The following is a 23,777-nucleotide window of genomic DNA, read 5'->3' on the forward strand; positions in this document are numbered from 1 at the left end:
TTTGGCTATATATGTAATAAAAAATCCAATTGCAAGAAAGAAAAAAATTGTGAGGGTTCGTGAGAGGTCGTCGCCACTTCGTCTAGGATTCGCCTAGGGTTCGCCGCTGCTGATACGTTCGCTATGGGTAGGGAGCCGTCGTTTCATCTTTGCGCGGTCGTTTCTGGATTTCTGGTCGTTTCGTCTGGTGTTTTCTGGTGTTATTTCGTTTCGCGATTGACAGAAGCTGGGTGTCGTTTTGCGTTCGTCGATCATTGGGGTGCCTGGTGTTCAATGGCCGTCGTCGACTAACTGGTAAGCTAGCGACTTGTTGACTGGTAGGTTTGAAGCTGTACGATTTTTTGTGCGCGACTAGTAGAGGTGTTCGTGGTTGACTGGTGAGGTTGGGTTTTGTTGGTTGGCAGACGGTGATCTTTATTGAGGTATGGGTTTAACACGGTGAGAGTTGGTGACGATGGTGCGTAAGCGGTCGCCTCTAAGACTGAAGGAGAAGAATGGATGGCAAGTTGCTCGTCAACTTTTTTGTCTGCTTAGACCGGAGATCAATGTGGGAGTGGGTGCTCTTTCTTTGGACGTAAAGGATTTTGGATTGTGTAACGGTCGCTCTGAGGAAGGTGAAGGGTCTAGTATGAGAAGTGTTAGGTTGAAGAAGGAAATTCGGGTTGTGAAGGTTGAACCGGGTGGGCTAGGTATGGGGTTAGTTGATGGGCAGGAAGTGAAGGGGGTGTTTGGGAGCCTTGAGGATGTTAGGGGCCCGGATAAAAATCGAGTAATGAGGGGTGTTGAGGTGGTCCTTGAGGGAACTGGATTGAGCGTGCCTGATGGGAGTGGGGAGTGGTATAGTGCAGGGGGAGCTGGGGAAAGGGTCGATAAGCGTAGAGGCTTTGGTGGGTGGGTCGCGTGGTGTTGGGCTGGAGTTGGGAGGCTCAGGGGGGAAGAAGTCAGACAGTGAGAAGGTTTCACGGGTTGGGCTTGGTGGAAGTGAGGGGCGATCAGTGGACACTCAGGTTCTTTGTGAGCGAGAGGAGCCGGTTCCTAAAATTGGTTTAGCTAGGGGGTTTGGTCCAAAGGTGGTTCAGTTGGAGGAGGGGTGTGGTTCTAGGGGTTATGGATCTAGCGTGAAAAGGGGAATTCGTGGGCAGGCCTTTTTGGGTCTAAGTTGAAGGGTAATTTGGAGTTCATTCCTCCATTGATTGAAAATGATAAAGTTATTATTGAACCTTGTGAGGAGATTATTGATGAGGGTGTCTATATGTGGGAGAAATCTCTGGTTGGTCAGTGTGTGGATGCCAAACTCCCGTATTCTGTTATTTGTCATTTTATTTAGAGAATTTGGGGACGTGTAGAGATGCCAACTACTACCTTGTTGGATAACGATTTGTTTATCTTTAAATTTCGAAAGATAGAGTCACGGGATTGGGTGATGGAGAATGGTCCATGGCATTTGGGTGGCAAGTCCATCTTATTACGACAGTGGTATCCAGATATTGTTCCTAAAACCTTTGTTTTTTATTCTGTTCCTATCTAGATTAAACTAGAGCGTGTTCCGCTGGAGTTGTGGAAGGATAAGGGTTTAGCAGTGTTAGCTAGTGTCGTAGGTAAACCTGTCTTTTTTTATGTTGCAACAAAAGAGCGGCGACGGTTATCATATACGAGGGGTTTGTATTTAGGTGGATGGTGATTCGTTAATGCCTCCTTTAGTCACTGTTAAAATGCGGGATCGGGAGTTTATTATTCCAGTTGTGTATTAGTTGAAACCTCATAGGTGTTCTTACTATGGTTCTTTTTGGCATACTGGGGTGGTGTGTGAACAACAGGGTGTGGAGAAGGGTCAGCAGTTGTGTATTGTAGCAGTCAATGAGGGGTGTTTGGAGAAGAATGGAGGAATTGAGAGTGTGAGGAAGGGGCGGGGACTTGGGTATGGATGCAAGGGGAACTAGCCCAGTGGATGAGATTAAGGGCGCGGGGAGGGTTGAAGAGACTCTATGTGTATGTTCGCCGTAGGCGTGATAGAGGAGTGTAAGGCATAGGGGTGGAGGGTCACCGGGTACGGCGCCTTAAAGAGCAGAGTATGTTTATGGGCCCCCTGGAATAACGAGGATTGTAAAGCATGTTGATGATCATAATCAGTTTGATGTTTTGTGTGATAAAGGGGAACCGTTCAGTGCACTAGTGCAAGCAAACTCTGATTTGTTATGATGGTATAGGGAGTGAGTTTTGCAAAGGCCTAGTGGGAAGTGGTAGGTATGATCTCTTGCAAGATTCATGATTTGGTATTCCTGAAATGTTAGGGGGTTGAATGACCCTGTCAAGTGTAGGGTGGTGGCAGACTTTCTAACTTCCTCATCTATTACTTTCTGTTGTTTGCTTGAGATGAGGGTTCGTCGTGAGAATTTTGGTATGGTGATAGGTAGGTTTGGTGATGCTTGGAGTTGTGTGTGTAGCTATAGTGTGTAGGGAGTTGGAAAGATCTAGGTGATGTGGCAGAAGAGTGCCTATGGTTTTTTCGTTGATGTCAGTGGGGATCAATTCATTTATGGAACCTTAGTGGATATTGTATCTAGTGTTAGGGTACATATTGGTGTTGTATATGCCTCTAATCACATGAGTGAGAGGAGGAACTTGTGGTCTCAATTGATTGATGTGTGTGCCTCATGGCAGCTTCTTGGAGTTGTTTTGAGGAATTTTAATGTTATTCGTAGTAGCTCGGAGGATTTTGGTGGTTTCCATAGCTTGAGGGAGATGGAGAAGTTTGATGGGGTGTTATTAGAGGCGGATCTGGTTGAGTTGGGTGTGACAGGTAATTGGTTTACCTGAACTAGTAAACTTTAGGGGAATGGTATTTTGCGTCGTTTGGATCGATGCTTGTCAAATGAGGCGTGGAAGGTAGCTTTTCCGTATTCGGAGGTTAAAGTTGGTTAGTGGGAGATTTCTGATCATAGTCCTCTTCTAGTTTCTATAGGGAGACGAGGAGTAGGCCGCCTCCTACATTTCATTATTTTTCTCTTGGGCGGAGGCAAAGGGTTTTCTTTATACTATTAAGTCCATATGGAGAAGGTCTGAGGATGTATCTCTTATGGTTAGTTTTGTGCGAAATTTAAAGGTAGTGAAGCGAGTTTTTCGTGCTTCTTTTGGTAGACGTATCTTTGTATTAGCTGATGAGGTGCGGGCGGCTAGGCAGGTTATAGAGGCTGCTCAGGCTGCGGTAGAAAGGAATCCTGATTCAGAATCGATGTGTGCGGGGGCAGCTCGGGCCACTGAGGTGTTTTGATCAATAGCGAGATTGGAGAAGGCGTCATTCGGCAGAAGGCTAGAGTCAGGTGGTTGGAGTTAGGTGATCTAAACACAACTTTTTTCCATCATTGTGTCTGTTCTCATCATAGCTGCAGTGACTTGTTACAGTCGTGGATGCTGAGGGGACTCGCAAGATGGTGCATGACAGGGTGGCAGTAGAATTCTTTCGGGGTTGTTTAGGGGCTCAACGTGTGGGATATAGGGATCTTACTGCTCGAATTTGGGATATTGGGCAATTTAGCTGGCTCGAGGAGAGGGTGGAGACACTTGGTTGGCCAGTGAGTCGGGAGGAGATTCAGAAGGCTTTATTCTCGATGAAGTCTGGAAAGGCTCCTGGGCCTGATGGGTTTTCAGTGGATTTGTATAGAGCTGCTTGGAGTGTGGTTGGAGATTATTTTTGTGACGTTGTGCTGAATTTTTTTTAGACATGTTGCCTGCCTGGTGGAGTTAATTCTACTGCTATTACTCTCATCCCTAAGAGGCGGGGAGCTAAATGTATGGAGAAGTTTCGTCATATTTCATGTTGCAATGTTATGTTTAAGTGTATCTTGAGGATCTTAGCTAAGAGATTGTGGTTGTGGTTGCCTGATTTCATCAGTGGTAATCAGTTTGCGTTTGTTCCGAGTAGGTCGATTTTCGATAACATTTTATTGTGTCAGGAGCTCGTGGGGAACTACAAGAAGGACAAAGGGAAGCTGCGTTGTGTGTTAAGGTAGACCTTCAGAAGGCTGATGATTCGGTGAATTGGGATTTTTTTTTTTTTTGGTGTGTTGTTGGCTATAGGTACGCCCCTTCAGTTTGTTAGTTGGGTGAGGGCTTGTGTTACTTCACCTAAGTTCTCTGTGATGATTAATGGTTCCCTTGAAGGGTTTTTTCCTGGTAGGAAGGGGTTGAGGCAGCAGGATCCGCTATCTCTTTTTTTTGTTTGTGATGGTGATAGAGGTCTTGTCCAGGTTGTTGAATAAACCTCTGATAACTTGTAGAAATACAAGTTATTTTTGCTCCTAAGTTGGAACAACTAAGGTTTTTAATGACAAATTCTCCTCATTTTTAGAAGAAACGCATGGAATTATTCAAACATTAACAACTCATGCAGAAGAAGTTTTATTACTAAGTACTGCAGCATTAACGCATTGTATTGCATGATTTCAACAAGAAGTTAACACAAAATTAAGAAGTGTCGCAGGCAAAGTTCTAACGCATGGGTCATGTGTCGGAGGGAATTCAACACAGAGAAGATTCATTGATCCAGGCTGATTGTGTCACATCACCACTTGCAAGTATGAGCACCTGCAGCAGGCAACGTCTAAAAAGCTTCTGAGTGTCAGACAACTGACTAGGGCATGGACTTTAATGCTGCCTATCACCAAGCTGGAGATGACCAACGCCTATAAATAGATGAAGTTCCTTCAGAGTTCGAAGTACAGAAAAATTTGAAGATTCTACTCTCTGTATTAGTGTGGCCGTAGTTTAGATCTTTAAAAGTCATGTTGTGGTACCAAGACGATCAAAAGGGTTGAGAACCACCATCATCGCCGGTCAGGGAGTGGAGGAAGCCAAGCTTGATAAAGACACTTTGTCCAATTCCTATATAAGTGATTGTACATAACTAGAATTGAGCCAAAGAGATACAAGAGATTGTACTCTGCTGTTTGACTCGGTTCCTTTCATCTCATTTATCGCTTTCATTTCATCTGATTAAATATTACTTTTGTAAAGACAATCTGCTTCTTTATAAAATCCATATATTTGATCCATCATACTTTGCCATTGTTTATATCTTGTTTATGTTAAATGCATCTATACTTTATGCAAAAGTTCATTCCAACACTTAAGCCAACTTGATCAATTGGTAAAAGCATCCTTAGCTTAGATTATTCGAAAGAGTAAATAAGCCAGCCATCAAGTAGAATGCCTAGTACATCTAGAGATAGACTTACTGGTGTTTATTGCATTATGTGTTTGACGCATGCATCCTGGAGATAGGTTTTGTATGTTATTCGCATTAAGAAATGTTGAATAAAGTCTAACGCGTAGACAAAGATAAGCAAATCATCCCATCTCATCCACATCACACTCTGGTTTGTGTACATTCATCTTAGATCGACGCATACCACTTACATTAAAATCCATTTTCGCATGATCCATCACTCACTACTCAACTCTTTTTTTATCTTCTTGCACAAGCACAACACTTTGTGTAAATAACATATTTCTCTCATACATTTAGGAAACCCCTACAATAGCTACAACGCAAGGTCTGCGTTAGCTTAACTGAATCCCCGAGTTCGACCCTGGACTTACCAGGAACCTAAATTGGATTTATACTTGGGTCTGATTTAGGAAAACTTAAATGTCAATAGGAGTGTCGTGCATTATGTTGCACATCTCTAACGCACCAACGCGTTACAAATACATAAATGCATCAAAGCATCAACGCATTATTCATACTTAGAACTTATTCTTCCAATTTATTTATACAATACACTCCTAGTGCGAATCACGATAGCAACGAAAAACCTCTTATGTGGTTTAGGTTCCATGATCGGTGTGAGCGTTTGGGCCTAACTCATTTGGTTTTTGCAGATGATTTGATGATTTTCTGTGCAACTGAGAGAGATTCATTGGAGTTTGTAAGGCAGAGTTAGCAGTGGGGGACAGGTTGGGCACACGGGATTGGTTGAGGAGTTGGGGTGTGTTGTCAGAGGGGTGTGTCTTCTGTGTGGGGGAGATGTGGAGTCGCGGGACCATTTTTTTTTTAGTATGGATTTGGGAGAGAGGTGTGGTCTAGTGTGTTGCGTCAGTTGGATTCAATGCATTGGGTGGCTGGTTGAGATGTAGAGTTTAGTTGGTTGTGCCGAGTGGGGCCGGGTTAGGGGTGCGTAGTAAGTTGTTTCGTATTTTCTGATGTGCTTCCATATACTATATCTGGCAGGAGCGTAATCGGTGGCTGCATGGAGGTCGACCGAGGTCGGTGTCTGCTCTAGTTCACCTTATAGTCTCTACGGTTCGTGCTCTGCTACTTCCTGGCGTGTTGACCTTTTTGGTCTTATCTAGTGTGTGTACGGATATTTTTTCTTTTTGAACTTCACATTGTTCTCTGTTTTGTTGTAGCCCCTAGTTTATGGGGTTTTGGGTTCTTTTCTCTGTCTTTCACCTTGGTGGTTTGCGAGTTTGTGTTTGTGTTGGTTCTGTTCTGGTCTTATCCTGTTGGTTTTGTTGCCCTATCTTTGCTTGTGCTTTGTTGCTTTGATGTCTTGATCCCGGGCTGTGAGATCCCCTTTGTTGTATAATAATATCACCTATTATATATATATAAAAAAAAATCCAATTGACCATCTTTCAAAATGACATAAATTTTGCTTAATGCGAGTTTGTGACATATGCTCCGATTTTAGAGGTCAGAGGCTTGAACCCCATTGTTGTACTTAAAAAAAAAGTATAGTCTTTATTTCAGTTCAAGAACGTAAATGGGCTTGGGCCAAAAATCAAATCACATCGGCCCAAGCCCAAAAATACTCAAAACTCTTACCGCGTCACCGAAATGCGACTGCTTGTCACGGACACAATCGGAGCTTTATAAGACGCTCATTATCACATAGACCATGGAAGAAGAAACCTCAAAGAAATTCAAATCCATAGATCGCCACATACTTAAAATTAACCGTGTTTTAAGTATTGATTGGTTCAATGGATTTCAATTCTCATCCAATTGAAGCTGGCTTGCCATAAGTATTTGTAATTGCACAAAAGCAATACAAAATCAAATTGTGAACCAAATTCATATTTTAATAAGTTAAACTGAAGTCATTGCTCAAAACATAAAATATTTTCGAAATTCATCCACACAAGAATGTCCATAAATTTCGAAAAGGGCCATTTGTTGGATAAGAAATTCCGTCCAATCACAAAATGTACGTGTCGTCCATCTTGTCATTTGATCGCAATAATTGGCCCATCAACTTCAAATGTGGTAAAGCCTAAGACCAAATTTGACTGGGCGATGACTGATTGGGCTTTGAATCATAAATTGGATCCGATCGAGTATTTAAAAGTTGTTTAGGTCCAAAATTCGACTCAATTCAAGGTGAAAAATTTGGGCCAAAGAAAAGTAATTGGGCCCAAACCCAACTTTGGTTCAGACCTAGAAACTAGTTGGGCCGAAGCCCAAAAGCCCAAAGGTGAATGGGCCCAAGCCCACCTAAAGCCCATGGAAAGTTCAGCTTGAAGATGGAAAGTTCGGAAGATCAGAAGCCCTGAAGATTGAAGTTCTACAGAATTGAAATCTGAAGCTCCCAAGTTCTCAAGCTCAAAAGTCCCAAACTCCAAAGTTCAGCTTGAAAGACCAAAGCTCTTAAGTTATGGTAATGTTTGAGAGAAATAATCAAATGAATATATATTAGAGATTGTACTTTTACATACCACAAATTAATACAAATACAAAGGTCGAATTCGACGAATTAAAATCCTCTGAAAAATTCGTCGAACAGTTGTATTTGTCAATGTTTATATATTTAGTTAATATAATTTGCATTTTAAATTTTAAAATGCAAAATATAAATACAATAAAAACATAAAAATGTTGTTTTTAAAAAGTTGTACTATTTGGATCACATAATTTGAAAACAGTTTTTAAAAACAGAATTCAGCTTGTATGCTAAACACATATTTATCGAATTCAATAAATCTAAAAATATAAAACAAAATCCGAATTCTCTATTCAACTTCCTCGATTGTGAGTCTCTGTTTTGTTTGCCATTTGCCATTCAAAATTGCAATGGAGTTCGTGAAGCTTCATTTGTTCATTTGTCATCGCTCATCCATACGATAAAAACTAAAATCAAAAGTCAATTTTCCATCTCACAAGGTATTTTCCTAAAGACCATTTTGACTTAAATCAACATCGAAAAAAAGTTTCATTTTCTTACTTTCAACCACATTTTTCATTTATATCACTATTGTATTTTTTTTTATTCCCACTTTATTTATTATCGTTTTCTCTTTCATATTAATAGGTTAACTTTATATAGTTTGTACACATACAATTTGGTAGCATGATTATATTTTATTTATACATTGTATCTGTGTACTTTGTTTACATTTGTCCAAGCACATTTACGGTGTATTTAAGGTTTTCGTCACAATGTATTTTTGTATTTCCACATTATTTTATTCTTACTTTCTCTTTAACCTTAATAATTCGATATTATATTTTTTTTAGGAGATCAATATTGTATAGTTTGTTCACATACAATTTAGCAACATGATAATATCTTATTTACATATTATGTTTGTCTATTTTGTTTAGAATATTAGATTTATCTAGACACATATACAGTGTATTTGATGTTTGCAACAATTTAGTGTTGTTGTCGAATTCGAGATTTTGTGAAGCGTCAACATCAAAGCTGCCTAAATTCTCCAATTTTTTTGGAGCTCAGTGCAATTTTGTGGGTGATTTTGATTAGTTTTATCAAAGCTATCCAACTATTTCGTCAAGGTATATAAGTCTTTGTGGTCTCGTTAGTTGTGACTTTGGTTGCACTATAAATCTTAAATTTTGTTAGTTTGAATTTGAAATTAGGTTTCAACTATTTTTTGTTTGAATTTAATATGAGTGTATATCTATACTATATATAAATATATACTATATATAAAAAGGGTAAAATGAGGAGGATTTTTACATTCCTATTTTGCCCCTCGTTCTTTAACAAATGTCTATTATAACCTTAGTTTAATTATATTTTTTTTCTAACAAATAGATTTAAATAGTCAGTTATTTCACTTCCTACCCATTCGTGATATAGATTTAATGGTTAGTTAATTATTTCATTCTCGCTCTTTAGTAATTTTAGATTTGATGTAACGTGACTTCTTTCTTCGAGATACCGTCTTGTTCGTCACTCCCACAAGTTTTTCGCTGTCTCTCATGTCCTCCTTTTAACTCTATTACCACTACTCTTCTCTTCTCTTCCAACCTTTACTTTTCTTTATTTCATTTTTTGTTTGGCTACTTATCATTTCCTTTTGATTTTTTTTTTTTTTTTGTGTTTGGATTAATTTTTAGGCTAATATTCAATCATGTCAAATGGAAGCATTGAAAATCTGTTAATTTATTTCAAAAGTATAAAGATAATGCTGTTATTTCAACCCTAAATCTTTATGTTTTTTTTTTTTTTTTTTACTTTTTTTTACTTTTTTTTGTACTCTACTACTACTTTTCTTTGAGGGATTTATATACACTCTCACTTTTTTTTCTTCATTTCATCTTCTGTTTGGTCTTTTTATTTTATTTTGAAATTTTTCATTATTTTTCTTTTTTATTTGTGTTTGGATTAATTTTCATCTTAACATTCAATCATCTCAAATGACCATTAATTTATTTCTATACAATAAATAAAAATATTTTAATTCAACACTAAATCTTTGTTTACTTTTTTAGATTTTTATGAGTGAAACACTTAAATCTATTTGCATGAATTTAGATTGTGTTGGTAGTAAGTTAGATTTTGTTAGGTATGTCTTTCATTTGTAACAAAATTTTAATTAATTTTTTTTTAGATTCTTAAACATTGAAATTAAAGATTTTTTTTTTTTTGTTTTTGTTAAATTTTAATTAATGAAGATTCATTTGATTAGGAAACATGGGTAGACAACTTTGAGATTCTATTAATTTATTTAGTAGAGGCAATGTTATTTCAATATTTTTGTTTAGTTTTTTTAGATTTCTACGAGTGAACTTAAATCTTGGATTTAAATGATGTTGAATAGCAAATTAGATTTTTTTCGTCAAATCTTTCATTTGTACCGATCTTTTTAAAATTAATTCTCTTCTTAGATTCTAACCATTGAAGTTATTATTATTATTATTTTTGGTTAGATTTTAATTAGATGGAGATCTAAAGTCAATGAGGGCAACCAAATTCATTAATTAATTTATTTTTTTATGTGCAAGTAGTGTTATTATTTCAACTTTGATTTTTTATGCATTTTTGTTTTGTTTTGTTTTTTTTTTTTTTTTTTAAAGTTTTTTTATTGAGTGGAACACTTTAATTTTGTATTTGCATGAATTCATATTGTGTTGGAAGGAAAACCAGATTTTTGTTCATTATTTTTTTTCATTTGTATCAATTATATTTTACATCATTAACTTCTTTATATATATATATATATATTATTGACCATTAAAATTAAACATATAAATGAGGTTTTTTTAGAACTTAAATAGATAGAGCATTATTTGATTAACAAAATTTTTTAAAAAAGAAAAAAAAACCAAATATGTTGTGAGGATTGAGTAGACATGGATTTAAAATCGAAACTTTAGAATTGGATACCGAAGTAAAATAAATATAAATCGAAATTGAGTATAATAATTTGATATATCCACTTAATTAAGAGATTTCTATCAATGTTTGTAGATTTTTTTTCCTTTGTATATATATATAAAGAATTAAATTGCAACTTTGATTTTGTGGATTAGATATTAAAATACTTATTTATGGTTTAACGTACTTAAATGGTTTTTTGATTGACTACTTTGTTTATTCTTTTAGAAAGGAGATTGCCATTTAAAAGAAACATTTTTTTTTTATGAATTTAAATTAGTAATAATAATAATTATTAGCTAGCTTTCATTAATGTTGTTTTGCTTCATATTCATATCCAATTTAAATTAACTTGAAACAAAAAAAATATAGAGCTCTAGACATTATATTTAAATTAGCCAAATATGTACCAATTAAACTCAATGAATATTGGACCAAAATTTTATGTTAAAAAACAATCGAACCACAATTTAAATTTTCTTATAAAAATTTATGTCAAAATAAATTTTAAGTCACGTTGCACTTGTCTTTCAACTAGTATATATTTATAATTTAAACACTTTAAATTTGTTTATTCAGATTTGGTAGATTGTCGAGGTAATTTAGACCTTTCATAAATATCATCAATTAAATAATAATTTAACTACATATGTAATAAAAAATCCAATGACCATATTTCAAAATGACATAAATTTTGCTTGATGCGAGTTTGTGGCATAAGCTCCGATCCTAGAGGTAGATGTTCGAACCCACTTTTGTACTTAAAAAAAATACTTTATTTCAGTTCAAGAACGTAAATGGGCTTGGGCCAAAAAATCAAACCACATCGGCCCAGGCCCAAAAACACTCGAAAACTCCTACCGCGTCACCGAAACGCGACTGCTTGGCGCGGACGCAATCGGAGCTTTAGAAGACGCTCATTATCACACAGACCATGGAAGATCAAACCTGCAAAGAAATTCAAATCCATAGACCGCCACATTCTTTTTCCATTAGGCAAAACCTCCATCTCCAAGCTCACCCAATTCCAATAGCGATTATGGCCGCCTCATCCTCCCTGCCCATTTCCCTTCTTCTCTTTTCCATCCTCTCTCTCTCCTTCCTTTGCCACGCCGCTCACGACACCGCCCTCAAGAGTATCTCTCTCACCTTTTCCTAGTTTCAATGTTTGTTTGTTTTTTCTTCTTTCATTTCTAGCTTTCTTACGAGCTTTTGATGTTTATGGGTGGTTTTCTAGTCTGTGAGAGAGGGCGTTTCGTTTGGTTTTGTGGGAGGAATGGTTGATTTTGTGATCGGGGTGCCTTTTTACCCTTCTGGGTGGCTGTGTTTTTGTCTCCCCGAGTTGGGTTTTCGAATTCATGCCACATTCATGCAGGATGTTTTAGTGATTTAACTGCGGATTAGGGTTTGCTAGTTTTTTTTTGCCCTCTGTGTTGTTCGTTTGAGTCGATTGTAGGTTGTAACTTGTATTGTAAGCAGTGCTTTGTCAGAGTATGAATAGAGGAAAAACGACTAGTTACTAGGGTCCACGAGTGTCAATTCTAAGTCCTTTTTTTTACCAATGTGTTGTGGTTTTATCGTCAGGGCTTCTCTTTATATGCCCGTCTTTCAAGTTCAATGTGTATTTTCAATTGAGTTTCGTATTTGATCATTTTCTGCGCACGTTCAAGATCCTTATGTAATACATTATCTCCTTTAACTGTTTTTTCGTGCGCATCACATCTGATATATTTTTGCTGATTTAATGTTTTGATTTAACATCAGGTGGTATGTAAAGCACAGTTTGGTTAATAAGATTCTCGTGCGATTGATCTGTTACATTTTTGTCTTTTTTTGCTGCACTTTTTTAGTTAACATCCTTGGATTTAATCTCAACATTACAATTGACAGGTATTGACCTCGAGCACCCAGCTGAAGATATATTTCCATCTTCACTTTCTGGAGCCAGTGATATACAATGTGATCGTGTTCGGATTTCTGGTCTTTCAAGATTAAAACTTGGAAGTTTTGCCAGTTCTTTTCGAGTCACTGCAGTTCCATCTGTTGCTATTCCTGAAAGACAACATACAAAAATTCAGGTTTGTTTTCACTGGTAAGTGAGTACCATAGTCTGATATTCATTGCCCACTAGCCTCTTCTAAGCTGAAGAAGACACGAGTATTTGTGCTGCTTACACTGTCCATGGGCAAGTCTCAATGGATAGGATTCAAAATCTTTTTGAAATACTGAATACTAGCGAAACTACAAGTCAAAAAAGTTGGAAACTTTTTGTTGTCTGCAAAAGCTGCTCCAAAACAACACTTCTAATACTTTTCACTGTTAACTCTGCAGGAACAATTCACTTGGATTGTGTCTGTGTGAAGATGATGAGTGGAAAACTTTTCAAAAGGGATTGTGGAGCTCCACCATGTCTCCTTATGAAGTCAGATATATTGATGTTAAAGTTATTAATGCCACGCCTCTAAGTGGTCCTGTCACAATTGCTATTGAAGAAGGTGTCTATAACATTGGCTATTGAGTTTCAATCTTAAATTATTTTACTTGTATGTTAATTTTTTTTTCCTTCTAATTTCTTGCAGATTTTCAAAGGTGGCGTCTGTTGTGTCTAGCTTTGGGATTTATGTTGCTCCTGCTTGCTCCTGTTGTCAGCAGCTGGGTTCCTTTTTATTACAGCAGTTCAATGGCACTCGGCATTTTCCTCGTCGTGTTAATCATTCTTTTTCAGGTACCAAATATTAACAATAAAAAAGAAAAAGTTCCTATCCAAAATAAGACTAACATTAATTTTTTTTTGACTCCCTAGTTCCTAGTATATGAGGGTAGTATGTTTAAATGTTTTTTTTTGTATGTACTTTATTTTAATGGGAATTGGAGGTGGGTTGGTGCCAAAAAATAAATATTCGGCTTTAAATTTTCTTATTTTCTGTGTTTTGTTAGATAGATCTTAATCATGAGATTTCTGAAGCTTGGAAGAAATTAGGGGTTATCTCAGGTTTAGTTTAGGTTACAATGAACACTTACATTAAGATAAATTAACCCGGATCACTTTATACCAGATCCTATCTATCAACTGAATAAAACAACAAATAAATTACAATTGGATAAATAATCCTATGCAATGTGTCATCATAATTATGAAACCTTGTTTAACATGAATTTTTTGCTACACATATCAAAATTTCATATCTATCACCTCTTTTTCATGTCTACTTTTTCAATTGGCTTCCTCCTTTATCTGAATTTACAAATTAAATACATATATTCGATCAGCCATGCAAATTTAATTTAGTCATTGCTATGTTCTCCTATGAGTTTATTTTCATTGTTCGAGTTCTCAGGTTTGCTGTTCAATGTTTATCTGATTACCTTATATAACATACTTATGAAGGAAGTTTAATATTTGATCAGGGGAATTTTAATACATGCGATGACATGGCTGAGATTTATTATTCAGAAATAACCACATGAAGTTAGTAATTACTGGAAATTGATAGTGGACTATTTCACCCTACAAGATTTGGATATTGCAAATTTCACGAGCAAGTATTCATAGATTATAGTAACGAAGAATTTGAGTCCATACCATATCTTTGTCAATTTGGCGGTTGATGAACCAGAACCTTCCATGCTAGTATCTTATTCACAAGCTTAAAATATTTTCTTCCCCTTACTGTATTGTTAATCATGCAGGGAATGAAGTTGTTGCCAACTGGAAGGAAGAATGTCCTTTACCTCACTGTATATGGATCAGTGGTGAGTATAACATTAGAGTTTTTGCATTTACTTATTTCAGTCGAGCAATCCTTGAAAGTTGCATCATCGTCTTTTCCAGCTTGGAGCAGGATCCTATCTTGTTCACCACTTTGCAATGTTGGTAAATTCAATTCTTCTCAGTTTTGGACTGAAAGAAGAGATGCATAATCCTGTAAGTCTAAGCTCCTCTTGCTTTTACTTTTTAACGCATTTCAAATGAGATTCTTAACTTTACCTTTTAGAGTGCATGCTTACAGTATATTCAAGTTCATTGCATCATATGTATAAATTTATAGTTTTTATTTTATTTATTTTTGGATAACAAATGGAAACACATAGAGATATATTTTTTTTAAAAAAGGAGAAAGGTGACCGCCTAAAGGCTAGGAGTCATCTCTTCATATGTGAGAGTACAAATAAGGGTGTTTTGGGAAAGTAGTAGAGTAAAGGTATAAATATAATGGTAATTAGAAGAGGTAGTTTGGTTATAAATGGAAGGGGTTAGGGTTTGTAGGAGAGAATCATTTTGGTAAGTTAGTCCTTAATGTATTGTTCGTGGGAGAGTCATAATCCTCTCGAAAGGCTATTGATATTGTAATTTCTTCATTGATATTGCAATATAATTATCTTTAGTGTGTTTATATATTTTCTGTGTTTAGATATCCCAACATTTTCTCTTCTTTTATGCTGTCTTATTATTGTTTTCCCCTCACAATCTTCTAATATTTGGAACCTACATGGTGTATTATATAACAAAGAAGGTATGTGACACTTGTGTTGGTCCTCATATCTCTTTAGAGGGATCATCTATTCGTTTCTGTAGAGGAAAAAGAACAGAAGACCCTTATTTTTCTATTCAATCGTAACCACGAGTTAGAAAAATTGGACTTGGGTAAAAATCTATTATCATTGATGTATTAAATTTATTAAAAAGAGGGATAAGACGATCCCCAATCCAAAGGAGTTACAACAACGCACAAAAAAGTTTACTTATTTATTTATAAGAAACAGACTTTTCATTATTAAAAGAGGAGTTACAAAAGGAAGGGGAGATGGGATATCCCCACACAGCAAAGGAGTAGGGACAATTTGAGATAAACTATAATTGCAAAATAATTTAGAAGTGGACCTACTAGAAGCAAAAAGGATGACTAAATCCCATTACATGCTGGTGATTGAGGCCTGCTTATTTCAAAATAAATGAATGAGAACCTTTCATTAAATCTAAGGACTGAGATCAGTGACCTATGATCGCAATTATATTTCTTTTTTCTTTCCATTGATATATTTGCTAATTCTCGATCCTTCTTTCTCATATGCTTACAGGTTGCCATCTTTTTACTTCTGGGGATCGTTCTTTCTGGAGCTGCCTTGGGTTACTGGATTGTCCGAAAGTTTGTGATCTCAGAGGATGGGAATGTTGATGTTGGTGTGGCCCAGTTTGTAAAATGGGCAATGCGTATAATCGGAGCTACGTCTATCTTTCAGGTGTGTCAATGCTTCTGTGTCTTGGATTTGTGCCACATTTAAACTTTTAATTAAGAATTTCATTAACCTGAATAAAGAGGGGGAATCAGATAGAAGTTGATTTCTTGGTGTACCCTTTCAAAATATTTTGTTACATCTGGAGTAATATTTTCCAAGTTTATTTGAAATTTTTCTTTTTTTAGAAAAGAAGTCTCAAGTATTTAACTGTTATGTATCTTAAGTCTTTAAAAACAATATAGTCAAGTGCTTAACTGTTCTGTGGTTCATTTATTTTACAGAGTACCTCTGACGCTCCTTTAGCACTTGGTGCCTTTGTTTGCTGTTGGGCCGTCTGCTATCTTATCTCCTCTTTGAAGCGGCTTGGTACCATGTAAGTCATCTGCTCGTCTATTTACTTTCTGAAGTGGTCTGGTTAGGTCTGAGTTCAATAATACTTGCCTTTCTACTTTCTTAACATGTTTAAAGCAGATGTTTTTCAATCAAAGAATTTTCTGGAGCAATTTTAATCATTTTTATGCTCTGCTGCATCTATGACAATTAAAAGCTTTCACTTGTTTAAATGTTGAAATTTTGAAAGTGGATATTTCATATTTTTCTCGGAGAAAGTTACTTCGGTTAGATTGGTGATCATTTTTTCATCTTAAATGTCATACAAAATAAGTATGTTTAGTGGATCTTGGAGAACACCAAGCATTTCCTCTCCCCTTTTTACCTTTTATCTTAACAATAACGGTGGCTTCTCATTACTTCCTTAAAAAACAGGTCAAGTATGTGAAATCCTGCTTTAGTCTAGTAGATAGTGGCGAAGGCCTGGTTAACTCATCTATTTGTACCAATGGAACTGTTTACCTTATCAATTCATACTCTTGTATTAATTGCCCCTGGCCCGGTTCCTTCTCCCCAGCCTCTCAGGTTGTTCTTGTTGTGTTCTGAAATATGGTTTCGGATATATATATATATATAAAATACTGATCATATCATCAGACCACCTAAAATAGTTTTATTTTTGTTAGGAATCAATCATATTCTGGATCTGGCAGCCCTTGGAAACGGCAGAATAAGCAAATTGTTGGGAAGCGGATTCATCCTGAATTCCTTAGCCGATCAAACCCTCAAGACAGGAAATGGAGAGTTTCTGATAGCCACAGCCCAGCTTGGCCGAATTCGCCTGTTAAAGGTGCTGTTTTCAACTTTTTCTGTTGGCAGTTTGCTCTATTGCTTCGGCTATTGTACATGTTGACTATCTTTTGTTCTGCCTCTTACCATTTCATTGTTTGATGTGTGCTTGCAGGGATGATCTCTCCGTCCTCCGGGGTGCAAGGTCAAGACTACTACTCGACCTTCCACAAGACCCGCAACCGAAAGAAGTTCACAAAGAAGGCCTGGGATGATTTCACTAGAGATTCGACCCGACAGGCATTGGCAGAGTGGGCATCATCCCCTGAATTCACAGATTGGATCATGGAGCATGCGGACAGGATTCAACTGCTCCCAAGTGATAGTTCAGATGAAGCTGTTGGAAGTGAATCTGATTCAACCAATGAGAATGTTGTTGCTAGTGGCAGTAGGTTCAACTTTTTAAACTGGTAAGACTAGGCATCTGTATCTCCTAACATGGATAAGCATAGGATCTAGGTTAGTAGGTTCTTAGGAAATTTGATTCTGCCGGTTGAGATGCACGAGTTTGGCGAATTTTCTGAACCACAAATCTAACAGCTAGAAGTGTCTCATAGATTAGGTCAACCTGTGAATTTGCGACCCTGACACACATGGAAAAATCGACCTGGCCTGATACTTCACCGGTATCATATACCGTGTTATGTTGTGTCACGTGATTTTATTCATCGCATTTGTTGAATTGGCCAGCATGGAATCGAGTCAATCTAAGATGTAACCACGACCTGAAGTGTTATATGTTTCAGAATCATCCATGATTCAACACAATCTGCAACTCTGCAAGCCAGAGACGAGGTGGGATGCGTTTGACACCTCTACTACACACAGCTTTTTATGGCATTTTTTTAGTCCTAGAGATTGAAGCCACATACCTCCTTCCCAGTTGAGTTTCATAACTGTCTGAATGTATGGGAATGAGTGGTGCAGTTTCTTTCCATTTTTTTTTATAACGGTTGTCATTTTCAAGAATATTCTAATTGTAATCATTGTTCTTTTGTAATAGTCTATCATTTAATTGTCTAGATGAGACATCTGAATTTATTTTTGGCAATGTAAACTAAAGAAACTTGGAATATATAGATGAAAAGAAAGAAAAATGAATAATAGAAAATTAACATATTTTTTTGGTCCATGTAGTTTTGATTTCATTCTATTTTAATAGAATTTCTGTAATTTAAAAATCTTCGAAAGAGCTAGTTTATTTTCAATAAATTTTAAATTTAGTTATTTCTAGTTAGTTTTATGTTTATCCTTAATCATCATTGCTAGTAAAGTTAATCTCTCAAACTTATCCAATTGGTGTTATATTAAATAATGTAGTTTATTTTCTGTTAATTAATGTTAGTGGTAAGAATTAACAACACAAAACAAGAATCTAGGAATGTAATTGAAATTGGAATTTTTGAAGCTTGTGGATTAAGTTGTCAATATTTAGACTAGACTAAATAGCTAATTTAACTTAAAATTAAACCAAGCTTATTTATGTTTCATGAGGAGTAAATAGTTTATATTAAATATTAGCTGATTGACTTCTTTTGCAATAAATCACTTCAACAAGACAAAAAGGTTTTCTAGGAAAAAAAAAAAAAAAACAACAACAAAAGAGAGAAAAAATGTTAGAAAAGCTATTAGAGAATTGTTTTGTAAGAATATACTTGGTTTGATTGTGTTTTGTGCATTTGTGAGGTCATGTGCATACTTTTCAAACACAACTTATTGTGTTAAAATGGTTAAAAAAATACTTCTAAACTTTATTATTTGTTTAAAAGATGATTATTCTTTTTTGGCAATGGTTAGATTGTTGGATAAAAATTGAAAAATAGGACAGTATAAGAATGATATTATAATTTATTATAAAAATTTAGGGACTAAAAATGTCTTTTTTTTTTTCAAAATTTAATTGATATTTGTTGTTTTTTTAAAAAAACTATTCATCAATAGTTATAAAGGTTAAATTACAAATGTGGTTTTTATAGTTGGGAGAAAGTTAGAATTTAGTTCATATGGTTTATAATTAGATTTTAGTCCATGTGATTTGATAAAACTCTCATAAATAGTCTCCATCGTGAGAAATGTTCATTTTTCTCATTTAGGCGAGAAATGATGGAAGAAGTGGGAAAATATTCATGTAAGCTAAACAAGGTGACGTCTCCCTTCTCAGTCCCCACTCCATTTTACTCATTTTTTTTAATTTATTGTAATTATTATTATTACGTGATTATTATCATTATTATTGTTATATAAATATTATATTTAAATTTCAAGTTTTATTGTTAATAACTCAGACAATGAATTTGTTTATATTGAATATTTAAATTTAAATTATATATATGAATAATCTAATAGGTAATTATTTCTTTTTTATATGAATTTTGAGTAATTTCTCTTTAAATTCAACTTATACATGTGAATTAATCACGTCAAAATTAACAAAAAATTTAGCTATTTAATTAAAACTTTTTAAATAGTAGTTATTCAAGTTATTAGGTTCTTTTAAAAAATTGGGGGAGGGGGGGGGGGGGGGCCCCCTCATGGGGAACTCGATCCCACAAGGAACCCTACCCTATCCTTCCATAATTTGTTAATAAAAAAAATGTGAAATCAACTTCAAAGTTTGTTGATTCAGTTATACACAGAACTGTCTATAAATACTTTTGTAATCTTTATTTATGTACTTAGAAAAATACATCAGAAGAAAGAAAAAAGAAGATACTCATCTCTGTAAAAGAAAATTATCTCTCCTTCTCTTAATGAACAACTTCTCTCCGTGGATGTAGGCTTTTTTTTTTTTTGCCGAACCACGTTAATCATTGGTATCTTTGCTTTCCTCTCCATCTACTTCACCTTCTTGCACTGGTTCTTCATCTAAATCTCCATTATTGCAGCATTTCGATAACTCCTCCTACTTTTATTTTTCTCTTTCGTTTGGCATTTAAAAGAAAAGAGTAAACATTTGTTAGTCATTAAAATCAATCCATTTCAGCGAATGCTTGCAATTAAATCTGATCATCAACGTGTAAGGTCAAGATCTTTCTTCACGTGAATTGTGCTTTTAGCACAAGGTATTAGCTTCCAGCTGATTTCAAAAGCAGCAAGTGGTTTTCCTCTTCAGGTCTAATTTTTACGTTTTGCAAAGCCCAAATCAATCTGTTGTTCCTTAGTTTTCAAATCCCAACAGAGTAACGAGTGGTATCAGAGCCTGCAAGAAAACTTCAAGATTATTCAAGAACTAAAAGAAAGTGAATCTTGGAGCTTTTCGAAATCAAAGGAAAAAGAAATGGCAATACTAAGATATGATATTGAGAATTTTGATGGGAAAGGAGTCTTTGGCTTGTGGAAAACCAATATCAAAGCAACCTTGAGGCAACAAAGGGCTCACAAAGCTCTTGAAGATCCAACCAAGCTACCTACCACAGGAACAGAAGAAGAGAGGGAGAATATGGAGCTAATTGCTCATGGTACTCTTGTTCTTAATTTGTCAGACAGTGTATTAAGACAAGAATGGACCAAGAAATAGCATTCAAGATGTGGACTAAGTTGAATGAGTTGTACGAGACAAAGAACCTGCTGAACAAGCTTTTATTGACGGAAAGGTTTTTCACCTTCAAGATGAGCTCCTCAAAGTCCTTAACAGAAAATCTAGATGACTTCAAGAGGATTACAATCGAATTTAAGACTCAAGGTGAAGAGATTGGAGTCGATAATGAAGCCTTTGTGCTTTTCACTCACTACCAGATTCCTATAAAAATGTTAAGATTACCCTAAAGTATGGTAGAGACTCTTTAACAACTGATATAATAATCTCAGCTCTTAAAATCAGAGAAATGGAACTCCTAACCAGCGAAGAAGATAAACCCATAGCTGAGGGTTTATTTGTTAAAGGGAAGTCTAAACAAAGTAACAAGGAAAAAGGGAAGCAACATTCAATAGAAGAAGGTAAAGAAAAAAACCAAAGTTAGATGCAAATACTGTAAGAAGTTGGGACATCTAATCAAGGATTGTAGAACCTTGAAATGGAAAAATGAACATAAGAATAAGCAATCACAATCACAGCCTCAACAAAAAAACCAGCAAAGTCAATCAGGAAAAGCCTTAGTCTATGAGGACTCCTATTTTTATTCAAATGCCCTAGCTACATCAAATCAAAATACAGATATTGGATCAGATAAGAACCTAGACTGGGTTCTAGACTCAGGGCATTCTTTTCATATGACACCCCACAAGGATTGGTTCAACACATACAAAGATCTGGATGGAGGCTCAGTATACATGGATAATAATAACTCATGGCCAGTGGTTGGTATTGGTTCTGTGTCACTTAAGCTTGAAGATGGATTAGTCAAATTACTAAGAAATGTTAGACATGTGCCTAAGTTGAAGAGAAATTTGATTTCACTAGGCATGTTTGACTCATTTGGTTGTGAATATAGAGGAAAGGAAGGCTACTGTGAAGTTTTGAAGAATAGTAAGCCTATTTTCAGAGGGATCAAGATAAATGGGGTCTATGTTGTTCGAGGAGTTCAGAAACTACATTCAGCCTCAGTTGTGACTTCTAAACAGCCTACTAAAGGAGATCTTTGGCACAAAAGATTTTCTCATATTAGTGCCAAAGGTCTACAAGCTCTTGTCAATCAAGGAATTCTATCTAAGAGAATTCATCAAAGCCTATCCTTCTGTGAGCATCGTGTGATAGGCAAAGCTACAAGGCAGAGTTTTATCAAGGCTCAGTATACAACCAAGGTCATCCTTGATTATGTGCATTCGGACCTATGAGGCTCTTCACCTTTCCGATCTTTGAGTGGAGCCATGTACTTTTTAACCTTTGTAGATGATTACTCTAGAAAATGTTGGATATTTTTCCTTAAATCTAATGACTTAGTGTTTGATAAATTCAAAGAATGGAAGACTATGGTTGAAGACAGCCAAATAAAATGTCTTAGAATTGATAATGGGCTCGAGTTCTGTGTAGAAAAGTTTAAAGTTTTTTTGTAGACAATAGGGGATCATTAGACACAAGACTGTTAGGTATACACCTCAACAAAATGGGGTGGCAGAGAGATTGAATAGCACAATCATGAAAAGAGTGAGAATTGTCAGATGCTATTATTTCTGAGAAGTTTTGGGCTGAGGCAGCATCCTACACAGTCTATACTCTTAATAGATGCCCTCATGCCTCTCTTGATATGCTAACTTCAGAAGGAAGTTGGACCAAACAACCTTCTAACCTAAATAATCTAAGGGTGTTTGGTTGCACAGGTTGTGTACATCAGAACAAGGGGAAGTTGGCTGCCTGAGCAGTGAAATGTATGTTCTTAGGTTTCATTAAAGGAGTGAAGGGTTTCATAATGTGGCATCCTACAGAAAAAAGGTGTATTATTAGTAGAAATACCATTTTCAGGGAGACTGAAATGTTCATGCAAAAACCTACTCCAATTGTTACAACGCCTTAAGGAAAGTATGATACAATTGAGGTGGAGCAAGTTCTTAACCCTACTACTGATCCCTCAAGCTCACAATCACATTTTGATCAACTACCTCAACATGAAGAAGATGTAGAAGATGTTATTTTTGATCCAGGGCACGGGGAACCAGATCTAAGGGGTTATAGCCTAGCAAGAGATAGACAAAGAAAAACTATAGTGCCCCCTTCAAGATATGATGACTATATCAATTTAGCTCTAAATGCTTCAGACCTAAATAATGAAGCTGAACCCTCTACTTTTGAAGAAGCAGTAAGCTGTCCTAAAGCTAAATTGTGGATAGAGGCAATGAATGAAGAAGTTGAATCACTTGTTAAGAATGACACTTGGGAGTTGGCTCTCTTGCCTAAAGGGTGCAAACCAATTGCATCCAAATGGGTTTATAAATACAAGGAAGTATTCTCTAATGTTCAAGGACCTAGATATAAGGCTAGGTTGGTAGCTAAGGGATTTACTCAAAGACCAGGTGTTGACTACAATGAGATAATTTTCTTCCGTGGTCAAGCAAACTTCTATCAGACTATTACTGTCCATTGTGGCTCAGCATGATCTAGAGCTAGAGCAACTTGATGTTAAAATAACTTTCCTACATGGTTTCTTAGATGAAGTCATTTAATCAACCTAAAAGGTATGAAGTCAGAGGGAAAGAAGATCATTTTTGCCTACTTAAAAAGTTAATATATGGCCTTAAATAGTCTCCTAGGTGTTGGAACAGAAGAATCAATGATTTTTTACAAAAGAATGGTTTTACTAAGAGTTCTTACGATAGCTGTGTTTATATAAACACTAACACTTACTCACATTCTATCTATCTACTTCTCTATGTGGATGATATGTTGCTATCAAGAACAATTATGCAATACTTAAATAAAGTTAAAGATCTACTTAAATCATAACTTGAAATGAAGGACATGGGTAATGCAAACAGAATATTAGGCACTGACATAATCAGAAACAGAAAATCATGCACACTTAATATTGATCAGTTTCAATATTGTCAGAAGTTATTCGAGAAATATCACATGACAGAAGTTAAATCGGTTTGTACTCCTATTGAAATCATTTCAAACTTTCAGCAGAGAACACACCAAAAGAATCAGATATTGAACATTTGAAGATAATGTCAACTATTCCTTATTCCCAAGTTGTGGGAAGTTTAATGTACCTAATGGTATCTATAAAACCGGATATTGCTTATGCTACAAGTCTGGTAAGTAGGTGCATGGCTAATCCGGGTAAGAGGTATTGGGAGGCAACT

The 23,777-nt window shown here is 35.8% G+C and overlaps 1 protein-coding gene across 1 annotated transcript; it reads left to right on the forward strand.

Moving 5' to 3' along the window:
* Window positions 1-11,521: 11,521 nt before the first annotated feature.
* On the forward strand, window positions 11,522-18,158 carry LOC120074777. Its single transcript, XM_039028023.1, has 10 exons — window positions 11,522-11,758; window positions 12,513-12,714; window positions 12,954-13,117; window positions 13,202-13,347; window positions 14,313-14,375; window positions 14,455-14,547; window positions 15,702-15,863; window positions 16,142-16,233; window positions 16,877-17,040; window positions 17,155-18,158. Exons 1-10 carry the CDS (start codon window positions 11,557-11,559, stop codon window positions 17,451-17,453), a joined length of 1,587 nt encoding a protein of 528 aa, XP_038883951.1. The 5' UTR covers window positions 11,522-11,556; the 3' UTR covers window positions 17,454-18,158.
* Window positions 18,159-23,777: the final 5,619 nt, after the last annotated feature.

The sequence above is a fragment of the Benincasa hispida genome, chromosome 3 (genome assembly GCF_009727055.1).
Source record: "Benincasa hispida cultivar B227 chromosome 3, ASM972705v1, whole genome shotgun sequence".
NCBI classification, from domain to species: Eukaryota; Viridiplantae; Streptophyta; class Magnoliopsida; order Cucurbitales; family Cucurbitaceae; genus Benincasa; species Benincasa hispida.

Bases quoted from the DNA above. Each gene is read 5' to 3' on its own strand.
- LOC120074777 (XM_039028023.1), top strand. From the start codon at position 11,557: ATGGAAGATCAAACCTGCAAAGAAATTCAAATCCATAGACCGCCACAT. The intron at 13,348-14,312 runs GTACCAAATATT...TTAATCATGCAG, and splicing joins TGTTAATCATTCTTTTTCAG to GGAATGAAGTTGTTGCCAAC. The intron at 16,234-16,876 runs GTAAGTCATCTG...TATTTTTGTTAG, and splicing joins TTGAAGCGGCTTGGTACCAT to GAATCAATCATATTCTGGAT.